Here is an 18,916-nt window from a genome sequence, read left to right on the forward strand (position 1 = left end):
CTGAAGCTGAGTTTCAAGCTACCTGTTTGATGTAACATGTCTCAATTTGGGAAGTCACACCCTTTTCTTTCTTTTTTTTTTGGAAAAAATGTTGTAGGTGTACTGTTAATTTGCAGGTGCCCAGGGCAAGTAAATCATACTGCTTTGGCTGGCAAGGTTGCTGGAGCTGCAATCAGCTCCTGACAGTTCAACAGCTTTAGCATTAGCTCTTCTGTGACTCAGAAGACCTTCATCTCTTGAGGGCAGGACAGCACTGAGTTTTTGGGGAGCAGGAGGGCAATGTTGGTGTCAGGTGGGACAACCTGTGGGCTGCAGAAGGTCAGCGTGCATGGTCTGCTGGCCTCCTCAACTCTCACCAGATCTGAAGATACAGGCAAAAGCTACCCAGTGTTGTTTAGTGTTTGAGCATCCAGGTCACCACATGTATTGGGAAGGAAGAAGTAGGTAGCCTTTGACTACACGGCTGCCTTGCAGATGTTATTTGGGTCTATCACCTCTCCTCCATGTGGCTTACTGCTTGTGAATGTTGAGAGAGCAATGCGTATGGACTGGAAGAGGAATCACAGATGTGGTATTTGTAGGGTGTGGTTAATTGCATGTTCCCATTTCTACAGAGTTTGGTATCCACTGGGCTATGCACTGGTAAAGGTAATGAGAAACCATCAGCTTCTTCTGCCCCCTGCAGACACCAGGGGAGGTAGATGAGGAGAGGGAAACACAAGAGCCTTTGGGTTCCCCGTAGGTGCTGTTTATTTTGGGTGTTCATGCCCTTGGAAATGCTCACATGGCCTCCCACTACTGTTCCCAAAGGACGTGAACCTCTTGTAGATCCTGTGTCATGTCCCTTAGCCCTGCAGAGCTATCTCAAATATCCCGGACATCTCAGATGGCACCTCTGTTTACGCAACTGAATCCTGCTTCTGATCGAAAGGTGTTGGCATCAAGTGTCTGGGGCAGACAGGATCACATGCAATAACATCTCTCAGCGACTGCTGCTTTCTTCAACCCTTCCAGCTTAGAGAATCAGGCATGGACTAAGCAACAGGAAAGGCTTACATCTGGATAGCTTTCTTTCCTAGCACACACTTTAATAACTCTCAGCTCTAGCTGGAACAGAAGCCACGGGGCTCTGATGAGCATGAGAAAATGATGGACTAGTTTCTTTGTCAGATTTGCCTAGTTTATGAAAAGTGTCTTATAGCAGCATCCATTCAGTGTCTGTACAAGTGACAAACTATTTCTGCTTGGTTTCCAGCTCTGCTCATGCATTCATAATAAGCACAAAAGTGATTCTTAGCTTCTGATCTTCTTGTTTAATCTTTAGGGTGAAAGAAATCAAGTCCAATTACTATATCTGTCCAGCAATAGCTGTTATCTAATATATCACAAGCATTAAATGAATATACTGTTTTGTGTTAGTAAATCAAGAAAAATATGTACACATTGAGTTAAAAGTAAAAAAAAAAAAAAAGAGAAAAAAGCAATTAGCCCTAATGCAAGTGAATTAAATGCTTTGAAATAAATGAAAATGAACGTTTTTTTCTGTAATATATTGATAGTATGTGAAACTAGGTACGGCAGGGTGTATGTGAGTCTAATAAAGTCCATGATCAGACATCTACCAGATTAACTACTTCTCTTATACCACAATAGTTGTTTCCATACGGTTGAAAATACTACATTTCATCACTCAGGTTTGCCGATATTAGTTTAATGATTTAGCTGCAGTATGATATGGAGATGACTATCACCTGGATGGGACTGGATTGGGTTAGATTGGGTTAAACTGGGTTGCTCCCTGGAAGACGTTCATAGATTATGACATAGCAGTAAAGGCAATTGCATCCTCATGGATGATGACAGCCATGTCCCCTTCATCTGATTTAGGGGAAAGGAGAGCTGTGTAGTGCAGTGAGGAGCGCTCCTCAGCCCAGGTGGCTGGCCTGGCTGGGGTTATATGTCTCTCCTTCAACTCCAGAGGTGTTTGGTGGATCCAACACAGGTGTGAGAGAGAGGTTGAACTGCTGGTACCTGCAGCAGGAGCCCATCCAGGTGGACGGCTGTAGCTGTGGTGGGGTTTGTTTCCATCTGTCTCCACACTTCATCCTTTGACTAAAATCCTTTTCTCTCCTTGTCAGATCACAGCTCCCTATCTCCACATTGGGGCAATAGCCATCATGGTCCTCCTGTCCTGGCCCGTGGCTCTTCATGCCATCAGAGCAGATAAGAAAGGTACAGTAGCTCTGCTTCCTGCTCCCTATATGACCAAAAATGTATACCAGTGTGAGAAACAGGCAGGCAGGAGCCCTTTCCTCCCACACCTGCACTCTAGCTGGGGGAGACCTTTAACTTCTGTGTATCCCAGGGAAATTAGTGGGTCTGGGACTTTTCTGTACGCTGTCCTGTGGCTGTCCAGGTGTACTGCTGGTTTGCATGCTCCCTTGCACAATTTTGGACTATACCAAGGCAGTGACCTGCCCTGAGATGGAGGAGATTAGCAGAAGTACCCGTCTTCTGAGTCATGTGTGGAAATTTGTTCAGCCCTCTGTAGGAGAAAGCAGCTGGTGAAAGGTCTCTTGGCTGACCTTTGCTTGCTACACTCAGCTTCTATGTCTCAGAAGGGATCTCCAGTCCAGTCAATCCACTTCAGACTAGTGCGTCTCAGGAGAAGCCATCCGAGATATGGGAAAGAGCTTTTTGATCAGTTCCTAGTGTTATCTCATGGGAAGTCCCTGTCCACCTCCAAGTGTGACCAAGTATTGTAAGGACAAGGCCAGATGCCAGGAACAACTGCAGAAGAGCCTGGCTCTGGGACCGGCTGTTTTTCTCTGACCTGGTCTCTTCATATAGCCGTAATTATCTACATGACACTCATCTGCAGATGTTGATTTGTAATAAAAATCACAGACAGAATGTGCTGATGAAAACTTTTTTTTTTTTTTTTTTCTTCCCAAGATTTTTCTTATTGAACTACTCCTGGAGAGATTGGGGCGGGGGGAATATGCTGGGATCCTAGACATGGCAGTCCACCATGCCTAATGGGCTCCCAGCTCAATTCATCGGCTTGGTGTAAGCCCAAGTTCCTTCAGAGCCACTGGCACAACGTGCAGAGGAGTAGTGGTACCCATTCAATAAAGAGATATTGGTGCACAGGTGCTCATTTCTCAGAGGAACTGTTTTGTTCCCTGAGGTGAAGGCTCCTGGGTCTCTTGGGCAATGTGTCAACAGACTCCGAGAAGACCATAGGTAACGAGTTGGCAAGTTTCTGAGATGCAATACCCATGCAGCCAGAGTCTGTAGGATTCTGTAGGTCACAAACAGAAGGCACGGACAGCAATCTGAATGAACCAGGGAAGTATTCACCTTAAGGGGATGTAATATAGTTGAAGGAGAAAGGATCCTCCTCTTCTTCACTGTCAATGAAACTTGAAAATGTTGCTTGTTCTTATCTGAGTAATAAAAAAATTAGCATGCTTCTGTTGAGGATTGCTTTTCTAGAGAGGGGGGATATTTCATTGCACCACCTGTGAAGAAAAAGAAATTAAGGTCATGTTTTGCTGCAAGGTATAGTGAGATGTAATTAAAGCACAGAACCTGCAGTTCTGATTCAGACAGCCCATGTCCTTGCTTTGACCGGTTTGTTTTCCTGGGTTGCATTGTTTGGAGACAAAGTGAAAATTAGGGGAAGAAGGGATGGAAAAAGGGATGGGACAAAGCCCAACAGCTACTTAGCTGAAGGGCTGTATTGAAAGTCAAGCCGCAAGGCAAACCAGTACATTACCTCATGGATTAACTCTAGCCTTCCTCCTTCAAACTCTTTCAGTTGTTCAGGTGATAATTATTGGTCCATACCTGGCTATCCTTCTCTTTCTTTTCTTGATACCTCTGGGGATGTACTCTCCTTGCATCAGAGAGATGGGAACACTTGGACCAAAGCCAGCCCTCATTGGACACCGTGGAGCACCAATGGTAGGTCTGGAGTAGTTATTTTACATCGTTTCTTCATCCTGTGTCTTGCTACCTTCATCATCATCATCTTTTTTATTTTTTTTTTTTTCCATGAAACCTGTGGAGGGTGGAAAGGGAGATATTTCTGTTTGGAACTGCATGCCAAAGGCATCACTGCATGGGTTTGCTAACAAGGATAACACTGTTCCTGAGGGACAAGATGGGTTTGGTGGCTAAAGTGGAAGAAAACAAGCAGTAGACTTTAACAAGATAATGATGTTCCCTTAATAAACACCAGAGGTGTTACAAAGAAACGGATAGTACTTATAGAGCCCTCCACAGTGTGTTTGAAAATGACCTGCTCATGCACTTTTTTTTTTTCAGCTGGCACCAGAAAACACTGAGATGTCATTTCAGAAGACAATTGAACATGGTGGGGATGGTCTTGAAACAGATGTCACTATTAGGTAAGGAGAAAACATTGCATCTCATAGAATATATGCTTCTTCTAAGAGTTGTCTTTGGAGACATGCAACTCCAGGCAATTAGGCTTTACTGATGGCTGGGACAGGGTCCCTCAGCTGGCGCGTGATGATAGAGGCTGGAGGGCATGGTTGTTCTCAGGCAAGTCAATAAGCTGTAGCTATTGATTTAACAATCATTCTTTCTACAGTATATTTTAAATGCTTTGCAGAGTATAAAGACAAGTCCCTACCCTAGTCTGACTTCCAGGCCACAGAGAGGGTTGTATCAGGCCTACAAACCCAACAGAAAATTGCGTTTAGACTTTTGACAGCATTGTACTAATTATTAGACCTTTAATTGCATTTGTTTGGGGGACCCATTGCCATGAATTGCTAACATGCTGTGCAGGATGAGCAGTTTCCAGGCACTAAATGAGAAAAATGCTAACGCTTAAATGTTCTACTAATGTAGAAGAGAAAATTTTGCATTTCCATCACTGTCCATTTAGACTTCAGTCCCCTGAAACCCACAGAACTATTTCGGTGTCACCAAAAAGAGATTTCAGCCATAAGTTACTATCCATTTTTGGGGGGCTGGCAGGCATAAATGCTGCCATCTCCACTTTGCCCCTGAGGAAACTGAGACACAGACATGCATGACTTCTCCAAGGTCACCCAGCAGTATTTAAGCTGGAAATGACCTGGTGTCTTGAGCCTCAGCCTTTGTCCCTATCCCACCCTCTGCACTGAGGGAGGCCATACTGCTGCATTCATGGTGGCCAACATATTCTTCTGACCTGGCATGAGTCTGCTCATGCCATGAACAAACCCGCACCCAAAGTGACCTGAACTCTTGGTCTCCAACAGCTATGATGGGATTCCTTTCCTCATGCACGATAGCACCTTGAGGAGGACAACTAACATCAAGGAGGTCTACCCCAATGACACTGCTCAAAATGCTGCTTTATTCTCCTGGAATACTCTGCAGGAGTTGAATGCTGGAACATGGTTCCTTAAGGTAAGTGCCATAAAGGACTATCATTAACTGGACGTGGAAAAGACACCAGCTGTCTACTACTTAGTAGCATGAATCTTAGGAGAGAAACTACTGATTGAGCTAAAACTCAAAGAAGTCAGTAAAAATCCTTCAGTTGGGGTCTCTTTGCTTTGTCCAGTTGGTCTTTAGGCTTGGGACACCAATAAGAATTGGCTGGTGGGTGTTCTTGTGGCTCCTTATCGTGGCAGCAGCAGAACACATGGGCTGGGGGAAGAAGACAAGAGCTACCTGTGCAAGTTGCTGTGTATAATAGTCACAGCTAACACGGTGGGACAGAGAAGCATGGCAGAGCTAGCTGTTAACTATGCAATTTAGGTCCCAGAAGCAGTGTCGTCACAGCCTGGCTTAATTTCCTCTGTTTCTTGGGTAGAAGAGGTAATCAAAATAAAATATGCTCACCTGCTGAGGGCTGGTGTCAAACTTTTTCCCTCTTAGAGATATGAGTTTTTTGCTTGTAGCTGACTCCCAGGGGCGACCGCCTGATTGATTTCCCTTTTTATATCTGTTTATTTCCAGGACAAACCATTTTCATGCATGGGCTCACTGTCAAGGGCAGATCAAAACCAGGCAATGAATCAGTCCATTTACAAGCTAAGTAATTTCTTGCGCCTCGCAGACAGTCAGGATAAACTCGTGATATTTGATCTCTACCGCCCTCCAGAGAAACATCCTTACAGGAACTCGTGGATCAACAGAACCCTGGAAGTCATCCTCAACGAGTCTGGGATTAGACCTCATCTGGTAGGGTGGCATCACTCCTCCGCATTCCTTTTTCTTGCTCTCTGAATCGGGACTTTGGGGTCATACCCTGTATCACTTCACCTGCATAAAATCCGGCCCCTTGCATTTCACTTAAGAGACATCATTGGGATTATATTCCTGCTATTGGTTCCTCAGCCGGTACAAAATGGTGTAATGCTGCAGCAGCACAGGGAAATAAGTCAGTGTATGTACCAGCGGATGCCTTAGCCCCCAAAAGGCGTCCTTTCATCATTGTGATAATTGGCAGCCTACTCCCTGCCACCCATGCTTTTTTAATACATTGCATGGAAACTCCTGGCTTAAATTAAAATACGTGGAGTTGGGAGGTTTCTTTGCCTTCCTCCTTCCCCTGGCAATGGATGAATGCTAAACTCTTGTGGATTAGGTTCTGTACCCGTTGATTTCCGGTGAGTTACGCCCAACTGTGTCTGCTGAAGATCTCTTCACCTATGCTGGGAGAATGGGAGAGCAGAATATTTTCTCTTGCCTTTCCCATAAATGAAAGCTGTCTTTTCATTCATTTCAAACAGCGCATCTTTTGTTGGGCCGTGTGAAATGCACTCACTGATTTCAAGTTGATAAGCAAGAAACAGTGAACACATTTCTTGATGAAAGCGACTTGCCAGTTTTAACTCTCCATCCAAATGTTCTTTGATCACTGAAAGAAACAAGTCATTTGTCAGGCTGGGTTAAGCCCCTCAAGATGTTATCTTTACCGGGTTTGTGTGAAGGGCAGGGCATATTAGTAAGTCTGTTGGGAATTCACCGGGTCCTCTTGTTGCCTGCAGGTCCTATGGCTGGAGAACGACATGAGGTCCTTTGTTCAGTCTGTTGCTCCCGGGTTTCAGCAGACAATGGGCACTAAGGCCCCAGTTGAAGACCTATTGATGGATAATATTGTCAAACTCAATCTGGCCTACACTGAAATGTCCAGTGAAGATATCCGGTAGGTTGCAGTTTCAGCCCCAAGTACAGTCGGTGGACTGCGTCTGGAGTATGTTTGCCTCAAGTGTGTGGCAATGTCTCCCTCCAGTGACCAGCTCCAGTATCTGTAGCATTTTGGAAAAAGCTCCTTTAGATCAGGTGGCCATCCCTGTTGCATTTTGGGGGTGCAGGACTGCAGTTCACTCCTACTGTTGACCTTGCGTGTGGCCAAGTGGTAGCATATATAGTTGCACACCCTTGCCCTCAAGTCCATACTTACTTGACCAGGATCTGAGGAACTTCTGAGTGGAGAACACAGCTGTCTCCTGATTGCTTGTCTTTCTATTCCTGCCATCCCCAGTCCCACCAAAACTGAACTATGGAGAATGAACAACTATTTAACCTCTCATGGCTCTTGACAACCATCGGTGTGAGTGCATAGAGCAGTGGTGAGAGACCACCACCCTCTTGTAGATAGTATTTTGGAGACTTCATTTCTTGTCGCTGTTACTACCAGTAGTCTGTTGCTTGTGACACACCGAAAATGTCATCTCTCCAATGGGAAGCTCCACATTCATTGCAGGAGTTTCAAAAATGGTTCTCTTATATAAAAAAAAAGAAAGAAAAGAAAACCCAAACAGTATTACCTGTCTACCTCTCCTTTTGTAAATAGGATTTTTTGTTCTTTCCTGTGCACAAAACCATTGAAATCTAATTTAAAAAACAAAAGAAAAGGAAAATTTTATTCCTTTAGATGAAAGTAATGTTTGTGCTTTCTCAATGATAATTTTCATAGGATGTAAAATCTTAAGTAGTTTCATTTGGGTAAACCCTGGGTAGATCCTAAGTAGATTTACAAATGCTGATATTGATGATACACTCCTTTACCAGTATACAGAGTATGATCTTACTTCATATTAAGTTTCAGTAGCTTATAAGAACTTGAAAAATGATGAGTTGATGTAGCAAACATAACAAACATGAGTAGCCAGCTTCGAGGTGGTTTTGAACGCACTATTGGGAGATTACAAACACATCATTACACTGATTCATATGGCAGAAGGGTAAGCAAAGTTCCGACCTTTTGGACATTTTAACTGCACTTGCTTCCAGCAGGTCAGCTATTCTGTATTGGCCAATTGCGAACGATTAATTGTTGGCTGGTTGGCTTTCCTACAGAAAGTTGCTGTCTCTCCTTGATTCAGCCCAAAGGAAGTACTCACCTCCTTGCTTTTCTTAATGAAGGCTCTTGCCTTTGGTCTTTTAAAGGATATATGCTGCGGCAAACATCACCACCAACCTCTATGTGGTCAATGAGCCATGGCTTTTCTCCCTGGCGTGGTGCTCTGGGGCACACTCTGTGACCACCAATGCTGTCCACACGCTGAAAAATCTCAGCCAGCCACTATTCCTTATGGTAAGCAAAAATCCTCCCCCTCCCAGGGGTAGGAAGTAGGGTTGGGATGTTCATGGTTATGTTTGGGGACCATGGGCCAGTTTATGCATGGATAAAAGACCCTTAGCATGAAAATGACCGGAGTGGAAACCTGGCTTAGCTGGAATCTCTGAGCCACTTCAGGTATCACCATACCCTTCCCCTCTTTTCTCATGGCTCAGGTAGAAGCACCCTGCTCGTTAGGATTTGCAACTTAGGCCTTGAGATGAAGGAAAAGAAGCTATATCGAGACTTATGTGGGGAGAAAGGAAGGGCCTTTGAGGGCACAAGCTGATGCATGAGGATTTACATTTCTAAGCTTTTGAAGCACTTTATTGATGTCAGAAGTTTCTCATTTCCCAGGGCTTCACACTGCCCTTTTCAAACTTGGTCTTGTTCCACAAGCCCGAGGGAAACAACCATAGAAATAACCCTTCCTTGCTCGGAGGAATTTTTTTCTCATAATTTCTCTATTTCCTATATCTGCCTTGGACAACCTGTAGGGCTAAGGAGCACCTGGAGCACTGGTCCCACCAGAGTCCCTGCAGCTTAAAGGTTACTACTTTGAATAACTAGCTTCACACTCTGATTTTATGGTGTTCCCATCCAGACAACTGCAGTGTTTCAGTCTATTATGAGGGTGGGTGGAAGTCCAGTCTAAGGATGAAGCTTCAGATGCTCTTAGACTTAGAGCAGGAGCCATCCCAGACCCTCTGTGATGTTCACTAAAGGACAGTTTTTCAAGGGAAAGTGAGATGCCACCTGTTGACATTAATGTTGGAGGGAAGCAGAGTGAACTAAAGGGCCTGCCTGTACAAACAAGAGTTCCCTGTTACATTCACTGTGATATGGTACAATCTTCTTGGCCACACAACAGCCCTGTTTTTATGAAGGGTGATGATTTGGCACCAACACCCACTTTGGTGGCCACTTTGAAATGCCACTAAATGCTTTAAACACCTGAGGGATGATACCGCACATGAAAACCAGGCAGCTGAATGGCCATATTCGAGCAGCAAGAAAAAGCTTGAGCAACTTTTTTGCATATTTTGGGATCTTTGGTGGTGGACACATCCTTTGTTGTTCTCTTCCAGACTCCGCAGCAGTACAACATCATGTGGATCCTGACAGATCTGACCTCTGTGCTCCTCATCTCGCTCATCTTTGCTCTGCACTGGTAACTACCAAGTTGCTAATGGCCATTCTAACCTGATCTTTTGACCCAGGTGGAGGGAAGGAGGGATGCTTTCAGGTGACCTGAAGGGTTAAAACTACTTTTGGGAACATTACCTTTCCCTTCTGGAACTAGAAGAAAGCCCTGAAATTCTCCAAAACTCTCTCTGCTTCTGCTTGATTTAGTTTTCCCTTTCCATTTTGGCAGCTCAGGCATCATCTACCATCAGGATTCAGTGGAGACCTGGTGGATTTACAGTAGCAACGTAGACTAGTTATCAAAGCTGATGGGCTGAGAAAAGAACTGATTTTGCTGTTATTACTATTTAGACACTGTTGCATTGGACTGTCTTAGGAGGAAAGCTCTCCATGTTAATATTTGAGCAGCCTGTGTCTCTCTGTCTGCATATGCCAGAGTCCCTGAAATCCATCTTTCCAGATGAAAATGTCTGAGTGTGTCACAGACACCACATTTTGTCTCCTCCCATGCTGTCAAAGACATTTTACCTCTGTTTAATAATTGGGAAATCTGGGGTTCATGAGACAGGCTCACTCAGCAGGTCGGGTTGGGCTGCTGGATGCTCTGCTCTTATCCCAGTGGTGACCAAGGAAAGCAGGAGATGCAGGGGCCACCAAGCTGAAGGACGAGGCATTTGAGATCTGGGTTTGCACAGTGGAAGAGAAGGTCAATGCACGTCTTATCACTGACTGTAACCATCTAATGGGAGGGTGTAGAGAAAATAGAGTCAGATGTTTCTTGGATGTGCAGTAACGACAAGCACAAGCTGCAAGAGAAGATGTTCTTCAGCTGGCCAGCTGTGGATGGGTAGAAGGACCAGACCAGCCAGCCAAGGGGTGTTTTCTGCAGGGGTGCTGGCGGCACAACTGTGCTGCAGGTGACAGCAAGTGGAAAGTCTAGGAAGATCCTGGGTGAGCAGTCTGGGTTGCTTACAACCATGACTTGTTTTGGCATGGGAAACGGTAGCAGCTCTAATTTTGCTCCACGAGGATGGAGAAATGCACTAGCTGCAGTATGGCCAGGTGATGAACTAGCAGCTGTACAGACACGTTTGTGTGTGCATTTCCCAGGGGCCTGAAGATGTTTCTGATCCAGCCAAATAACAACCTCTTCTGGGCTAGCATGGCAGCAAGGGCTTTCCCAGCCCTGCTGGGAGTGAAGGGCCATCAGCAGTGCCTGAGAGCCCTGCGTGGTCTTGTTAATCAGGTTTATGGATGCACAAAAATCACAATTTTTAAATTTCCCTGGCTGCTTAGGAACGAGCAGCTGCAAACATTTCTGGGGCTTCTGAGCTTTTAAATATTCCTTAGAAAACAGGGCTTAGTCACAAAGTCGCCTTCAAAACGTTGTTGCACTCATGAAGTGTGGATGCTTAGACGTCAGTCATGCCCTGAAGTCCCTTCTCAGTAAAGGACCTGAGCAAATCCCAAAATACCAGGGTAGTTCTTGCCCTGATGAAGTAGAAAAAAGGCATCCAGGGCACCAGGGAGCTGCGAGGGGAACCACAACAAGCAGTGGGCTGACCCAGATACTTTGCCCCATGCAGGTGGCGAGAGCGGAGTTTCTCCTGCTGTGCACATGACGGTGGCCCGATGCTGGAAAGTGGCACCTACAACAAGTTCAGGACAGGTGAGTAGGGCAAGGAGAGCCAGGAGCCGCATCCTGCTTAGGCCATCTCCGTGGGGGCACCAGGGTCCTGATGGATGGGTTGGTGATGGGTACCCATGCATCATGGTGGTGAAGGATGACTGCACCATGGGTTGTCTGAGTCTTTGGGGCAGGTGGCAGTGATTTCTTCCCTCTGTTCAGCACTGGTGAGGCCACGTCTAGGCACTGGGTCCACTTCAGGCTCCCCAGCACCAAGCAGATTGTGACAAATGGGAGTGAGCCTAGGGGGGCTACCAAGTTGGAGGATGAGGCATTTGAGAGCTGGGTTTGAACAGTGGAAGAGAAGGTCAAGGGATGTCTTATCACTGTCTGCAACCATCTAATGGGAGGGTGTAGAGAAGATAGAGTCAGATGTTTCTTGGATGTGCAGTAACAATAGCACAAGCTACAACCTTGGAAATTTTTACCAGCTATAAAGAGAAAAAAAGAAGGTGAGGGTGGTCAGAGACTGGAACAGGGGCCCAGACAGGTGGGGAATATCCACCCTCAGAGATGTTCAAAGCCCTGTGCAGCCCAATGTAATTTGCCCTGCTTCAAGCAGAGGTTAGGCCAGAGGCCTCTAGATGTCCCCTCCAACATACATTACTCTGCGATGCTGTGAAAAGAGAGCCCAGAGGTGCTGAGGACTCTTGGGTCTGCAAGGCAGGGTGGGTTTGGCTGGGGACCCTCCCATGCACCAGGTTTCTGCACCCATGGAACTTTGTCATCCAGACAAAATGCAACACACATTTTCAGCCCAGTTCTGTTTGCTCGTGATGGCTGGTGAAATCACTGCAGATATTTCAGTAGCTCACTGTGTGTCCCCTTTTCCAGAGCTCAGCGACATGCCTGCTATCATGGCCTGATACGGGCAGGGAGGGGATGCGGACCTGCCGTCTTGATGAGGACTGGAGAGCAAACCCTCCCCTGCTGCCCTGTCCTGCAATGTGAGCACCAACCTGCCAAGGGGGACGGCTGGGAGGGCTCAGATCCGCCTGGTGAGGAGGATCCATTTGCTTCCGTGACTCTGCTGGAGATGAGCACTGAGCTGCTTCTCCTACAATCTTCCTTGCAATCCCGTGCCTGGCAGGGATCCCTGTGGTGTAGGGGAGCACAGAGGGAGTTGCAGCCATGAAGAAGCTGTACACCACGATGAGATGCAGTGACCACATGGGAGCCACCACTTCCCTCTGGGACCACTGCCACACCACAGGGCAATCATCCTGCCATGTAAGCCCTCTGTTTCCACAGCTGGGATTTACACATGCTGCAAACACCTGGGCATCCTCCAGTCCTCCTTGTTCTCAGCTGCATACGTTTCTCCCATAAGACCAGCCTCTTCTCCCCACACTCCCTCCCTCCTCACAGGTCTTCTCCATCCCTGAGAGCACATCACCCCCACCACAATGGTCAAATGCTGCTGGCTGGGTCATTAGAGTCTGTACCTTTCTACAACACTGGCAGGGGCAGCTTAGGTTTTCCTTTTCTCCGCTCTTGCCCTGCCATAGACCCTAACAGGACAGTCTCTTCCCCTTGGCTGTGGGCAACAGCACATCTTCCCATGGGTGCTGAAGGACTTTTTGGTGGCTTGGCCATGTAGCTACTGGGACTACGACCAAGAGCACAACACTTTCCTTCAGAAGGATTGAGCTGCATGTGAATTGGTCCCACCAAGTGTCCTGTTTGCTTTTCCCTTGGGAAGGTCTGTATACCTGCTCTGCACCCTGGGCTTTATTCTGATTTTCATTTCTCCCAGTGGCTGCTGGCGCACGGGGTGAAGGGGGACTATGCCGTGCTCTGCAAGGGAGATGTGAGCATCTCCCAAGTTTAAGCCATAAATTTCTACTTGAACAGATAAGAACACTTTTTTTGGGTAAATTGCAAGTGATGTTTTAAATACATTTTAGCTCTCCTAGCCTGTTTTCTTATTTTGGCAAACTGGGAAAGGGGAAGACAATAGTAGTATTTACCTAAATCATGCTGTAGACATTTTCTCATACATGAGGCTCATGCAGCTCAGTGTTTTTGCTAAATAAAGCTATTACAAGTAAATTGTGACAGGGAAAAATTAGGTTGCAGAGTTAGCTGTGCTGAGAGGCACTTCAGACCTTTCCAAGTTGCAATTTTGGGGGCTAGAAATGCAAAAAGGCAACTTCCTCCTTTGGAAAAGGATGAAAGGGCTGGCAAATTGGTGTGGAGCAGCTCTAGAGCTATGAATAATGGGGAGAGGATGCTGCTTATGGTGGTAAACCCCCTCCCCATGCCCTGCATCCATAGCTGGTTCATAATTTTTTGTGGGTACCACTCATGTGGAGGTACGTGAGCAGCAAAAATAGGAGGTGGAGAGTGGGTAGGTTGAGTGGTGGTGTGCACCATGGGGTCCTCACCCTGTCCTCTGGTGTCCAGGTGAGGGACAAGTGGTGGTCCCCTGATCACGGCTTTTAATATGTATTAGAAAAAAACATCTCAATGTGCCTTCACCCATGTACCTAGCTGCTGCTTGGCCAATACGCAGTGGTATTTCCTCATACTCCTCCTCCTCCTCAGCATTCTTGTCCAGGCAGAGCCTGCACAATTAGACTGGTGGTCTCCTGCAATGCCTTACGCTTCTGTCACATCTCAGCTGCTAATTCTGCTGTTTTCACAGCTAGCAGGGTCTGGCAACACCGTTAAGCATGTGGCTTATAGTCTGACTCCCACACACAAACTTTTCACCCAGTACTTCCTATATCCAGTGATTCAACTCAAAACTGGCCTTTGTGGAGGAAACAGCCCTTGTCTTAGAGGATGAGCAATGGAGACTCCCCGAGCTCCAGTTTTTTTTACACAAAAAGAAAAGATTTCACTTAATTTCCAGTTCAGGCACACTGATGATTTGCTCCCCATTGCTGGATACTCTCACCAGAGGTCCCACTCTGCAAGGAGAAGTCTTGTCCGCAAGGAGGACCTGGAAGCCCTGAGCCCACCCTTCCCCATGCAGACACCACCACAACCGAGCATTGCAGAACAACCTCCCACAAACCACTTGATGCTTTTTAATTAGAGTATTTCGCTTGGACATATGTTTTTCATGTTACATTGCTTGGTGTGAATACAAAGAGGCCAGCAGACGCTAATACATATGACACACAGGCACACGCACACAGAGTCCCGGCCCCCCCCAAAATGGTGGGGTGCATGGGAGGCTCACAGAGCTGTGAGTGGAGGGACGAAGGTGGTGGCAGGGGAAAGGTGACCCAGGACAGCACTGGAAAACATTGCTATGCTGCATCATCTACTGAGCATATTGTGGGAGGCAGGGATGGCTGGAGACTCACAAAAGCAGTGGTGATGGTGGCAATGATGGGCATGTGTCTAAGGATGTGTAGGATCCCTGCGACAGCTGGATTATGGTGGCTAGGGAGGGGAGAGAAACATCAGAGATGGACGGTGAGAGGGCAGCTTGGCTCCCAGTGTAGCCTTGGCTGGTGTAACCATGATCCCACCACCAGAGTGCCTTGGGTAGAGGGAATGGTGGAGGAAGAGGATCTTCTAGCAGCCCTGTCTGGCTTCTGGATGTCTCCGTGCAGCATCTTGTTTGCTTTGCTGGAGCAACTCAGGTCCAAAGTCACTGCTGCATCCCAGTCGGATGTCACGGTCCTTGATGTCTGGTGGGCAGTGCTGCCGCCTCAGCCTGGCACGCCATGGTGTTGGGTGACCGAGCCCAGCTGAGCTTAACAGAACAACACACGACACCCTACAATATGGACTTTTTTAAAAGCAGCCAAACTCAGCCCAACGCATAGGCTCAAGAGTGGTCTCCCACGTTTACTGAGATCCACTCACTATTAGTGACACCAGCACCAGGTCTTGGTGGATGATTCTCACCCCTCCTGTTGCCACACATTCAGGCACGTGCTGCTTTGAAGCCTGGATTTTGGAAAGGCACCCCAGGCTCCTTCCCCTGCATCCCCCCAGACACAACACGGCTTCAGCCTCCTCTCTGCTGGCAGGTCCCTTCTCTGCTGGTCCACACTGCGTGGTGTCACATGGCAGACAGGACAACCAGCCAGCAGGTCAGTACAGCCAACCAAAGGTGGAGAAAAGCCCACTGAAATCAAGGGCCTGCCCTCGCTGTGAGTGGTTCAGGTCCAGCTGGGACTTGCAAAGAGTCATTTTATACAGCAACACACACAAAAGCACAATAAAATCATTAGCTGTTTCCAATCCTGATGGCCAAGTCCATGTTTGAATCTCCGCTCAGCACAGGCTTGGCCTCAGTCTTCCAAGTGTGGGGACTCAAAACCCCTACATCCATATTGAAGCTTGCAGTAAAGATCCTCCCAGGGTTAATTTGCCTGAACACAGGAGGCAAAAGGAGATCATTCGTCTTCCAAGCTTCACTTCCAGCTGAGCCCATAAGTTGGGAAAGATGTGCCTTACTCAGCCTCCAGCAATCACGGCTCTAGGGGAATCCCTGGGCGAGGGATTGTCCCGCAGGTCGCCCTCAGCCCCAAGTCAACATCCAGATACCGGCACGAAATGCAGGATATTTTTTTTTTCCTTTTTAATATTTTAAAAAATAAATAGAAGAAGAAACAAAACTTTTAAATTTGTTCTTTAAATATTTCCAGCATTGCACGGACAGCACTTTAGTACTCTAGCCTGTTCGATCAGTAGTTTGTTTATTCTGATTCCTAGTTAAAATGTGCTCCTCCCAGCCTGCGTTTTCTTTCCATCCTTCTTAAGAACACAATGTGTTCTTTTGTAATGTCTAAAAACAAGCCCTTCAGTGTTCATTAGATAGCTTTCCAGCATAGGTTGGGGCTCTGTTATTCCTCTTCAAATGTGGAACGCCCATAACCTCACCAAAAGCCATTAGCATCATGATAGCTCTCTCTTACTTAAGAAAAAAACAAACCAAACCAAACCACACGCACACACACAAACACACACACACAAATCCCCTTCCAAGAGCCTTTGCGATGCCAAACATTGGGTTCAGGTAAACCTTCTGCCGGAGTGTCTTTGCTCAGTCACTGTCTGAGAGCGGTGGTGTCCCCTGGAAATCTTTGAGGTGTAAGATGGAGTTGGGGTGCAGGGTGAGGAAGGAGAACGGGAGGTCAGAGATAGTCGTCTTCACTGGAAGGGGATGTGGGGTTTGAGCCCTCAAGGTCAGAGTCCAGCGAACTCCCTGATGGTGTTCGGCTCATCTTCCACATCTGGGAGGCAAAGGTTCTCCCCCAGCTGCATGGGTATCCCACAGGCTTCAGCTGGTGAATTAGCCCCATGGCCACCTGCCAGCGGCTTCTTGCAGTTCACTTGCTACCCTTTGCACTCCTCTGTTTACTCATGGCTGTTAGCATCTGGCTGATGTATGAGGTCAAAAGATCATCCATCTTGTACCCCTGAGGAGGAGAGAGATAGTACCTGCCTTTAGAGCACAGTTTACAGTCTCTGGCTTGTGCCTTCTGAACACACTGGCTACCAGTTGTTAACTTTCAAGTTTTCAGGTACATTTTGACCTGTTCCACTATTCTCCTTGGGTGAAATGACACCACCACAAGGAACACAGTCAAAACATAATTTGCAGTATTGAGATGGAGGAACTCACCGTCCCATAATGCTGTTGGGGCTAAGGATGCAGGGAGCTTTGGATGGGACCTGGATTTTCAAATAGCCAACAAAATACTGAATGCCTCAGATTAGTAACAATTAGTAACTTACCAGGGAGGTCTCGCAGAGCAGCTTGCTTCCTCTCACCAGGTTGCCAATGGTAATATGGAAGTACGTGTTGCCACTGCTCCAGTTGGAGATCTTGGTGAAGGGGTGAGTGATGAGAATATCCTGGTGGGAACACAAGTCTGACACTCAACACACAAGAGCTTATACTTTCATCATGGGCTGTGGGGACCCTTCATGTTCTTGTTCACTTTCCATCAGAGCAGACCAAGGATGTCTACTGAGATGAGACTGTATCATGGCCTCACAGGAATGGCAGTGAGATGCAAGACTCTGGAACCTCCGGTGCTCATGGAGGACTGCTGTACTAGAATGACCACTTGTCTGGTGGAAGTACCTAGTAGGAGGTCATTTACGCCAGCTCCTGCCCTAATGTCTGTGAAAGGATTAAGGAAGGAGAGTGTGTATCCTTCAGTTACAGGGCTCTAACAGTTGATGCTCCCAATCCATCTCCTGTTGAAAAAGACTGGGCTGGCTCTGTACAACAGTGAATTTCTGCCTCCAGAAACTTTTCTGGCTGTCCAGCCTTTCTAACTAGGCTTAATGAGAACTCCTGAAGTTCTGAACAACGTGTTTTTTGGGATGACTTCTGTGAGGGGTTGGGGAGTGGGACCAGGAGCATCTGGCGAAGATCTCAGTTTTGCTTACCTTGGTTTTGGGATCGATGAGGCTGACTCCATGTTTATTGATGGCAATTAGAAGGATTTCTGGATAATTTGGCTCTGTAGTTTGCTGTTGGAAATAAGAGCAACTGGTTTAGGGAAAGTATCATGCAAAATCAGACCCCTTCCTATTTCCTCTCTCCCTGTCTTCCCTGCCAGCATTTGGTGGCCCATTAACCGCTATCCAGTTTACCTTTTAAAGATAAACATAGAGTCCATTAAGTCACCAGCAATAGTTAGCACTGTTTAGTTAATTCCTAAATGCACGATAACCAATAGGTGAGTTGCTGACAGCATTAAGTTCCTCGCAATTGGCAAGGAACAGCCGGGACAGTGTGGCAAAGCCCAGACAATCTCCTTTCCCCTCCAGTTCCTCTGTTCCTCCTCATGCCTGCTGCTATGGACCTCCAGGCCAAAACTACACTCCTCTGTCCCCTTCTGATCTTTACATTCAGTTTTGTTCCTGCTGGTAAACCCTTCTCCCAGCCCTGTGCCATGAGGACCTTCAATTTGTTCCATTGATGAGGCAGGGCCCAGGGGATGGGGGCTCCGCTCACGGCCATGCCACAAATTTCTTGGCTACCAAGTCAATTTTGGTGGGAAAAATCACAGGATGTAATCAGAGCCCTTAATGCCATCTAAGACAGACATAACAGAAAATGGGGTGTCCAAGTTCAAGGAACTGATAAATTATTTCAGCAATTCGTTTCCAGCCCAGGCCCACTGTGTCGTCATTGAGAAGAGGGAGTTGCAATAAGGTGTCCAGAGTACTTGGACAGATGTCATGACTACTGGCTTCTACTGTCTTTGATGGGAGCCTGGTGCTGTGGTGGGTGGTCTGGATTTGGTTCATGGTACATGCAGACACGTCTCTTGGAAAACCACACGTTCCCGTTTGCCTTGGCAAAACAGAGAATGGCTCTTGGCTCTTTAGCAGCACAGCTACAAGTACAGAATCAATGACGGAGATATGCTGAAGCTCCACAATGCCTCTGTCTGTCTAGAGAGGCAGGGCAGCAATAAGTGAGAGTATCAGCCCTTTACTGACAGATGGTCTCACACTCTTCCCCTGCTTCATCGGGGTTGTCCCAGTCTGGTCCAGAT

General features: G+C 46.9%; 2 protein-coding genes across 2 annotated transcripts in view; one reads left to right on the plus strand and one right to left on the minus strand.

Moving 5' to 3' along the window:
• Positions 1–12,295, plus strand: part of GDPD4 (glycerophosphodiester phosphodiesterase domain containing 4) — a 38,233-nt gene extending 25,938 nt beyond the window's left edge. The window contains exons 8-17 of the mRNA XM_009881225.1: positions 2,139–2,232; positions 3,824–3,969; positions 4,333–4,415; positions 5,280–5,430; positions 5,986–6,210; positions 7,020–7,177; positions 8,425–8,572; positions 9,685–9,767; positions 11,329–11,411; positions 12,264–12,295. Of these exons, the coding sequence (XP_009879527.1) occupies positions 2,139–2,232; positions 3,824–3,969; positions 4,333–4,415; positions 5,280–5,430; positions 5,986–6,210; positions 7,020–7,177; positions 8,425–8,572; positions 9,685–9,767; positions 11,329–11,411; positions 12,264–12,295 (1,203 nt within the window). The remainder of the gene's footprint in view (positions 1–2,138; positions 2,233–3,823; positions 3,970–4,332; positions 4,416–5,279; positions 5,431–5,985; positions 6,211–7,019; positions 7,178–8,424; positions 8,573–9,684; positions 9,768–11,328; positions 11,412–12,263) is intronic.
• A 4,431-nt stretch (positions 12,296–16,726) lies between these two features.
• Positions 16,727–18,916, minus strand: part of MYO7A (myosin VIIA) — a 71,231-nt gene continuing 69,041 nt past the window's right edge. The window contains exons 46-48 of the mRNA XM_009881226.1: positions 17,799–17,882; positions 17,136–17,255; positions 16,727–16,816 (exon numbers count right to left, since the gene is read on the minus strand). Coding sequence (XP_009879528.1) covers positions 16,727–16,816; positions 17,136–17,255; positions 17,799–17,882 — 294 coding nt within the window. The remainder of the gene's footprint in view (positions 16,817–17,135; positions 17,256–17,798; positions 17,883–18,916) is intronic.

This window comes from Charadrius vociferus, unplaced genomic scaffold (assembly GCF_000708025.1).
Source record: "Charadrius vociferus isolate BGI_N301 unplaced genomic scaffold, ASM70802v2 scaffold1, whole genome shotgun sequence".
In the NCBI taxonomy this organism is placed as follows: Eukaryota; Metazoa; Chordata; class Aves; order Charadriiformes; family Charadriidae; genus Charadrius; species Charadrius vociferus.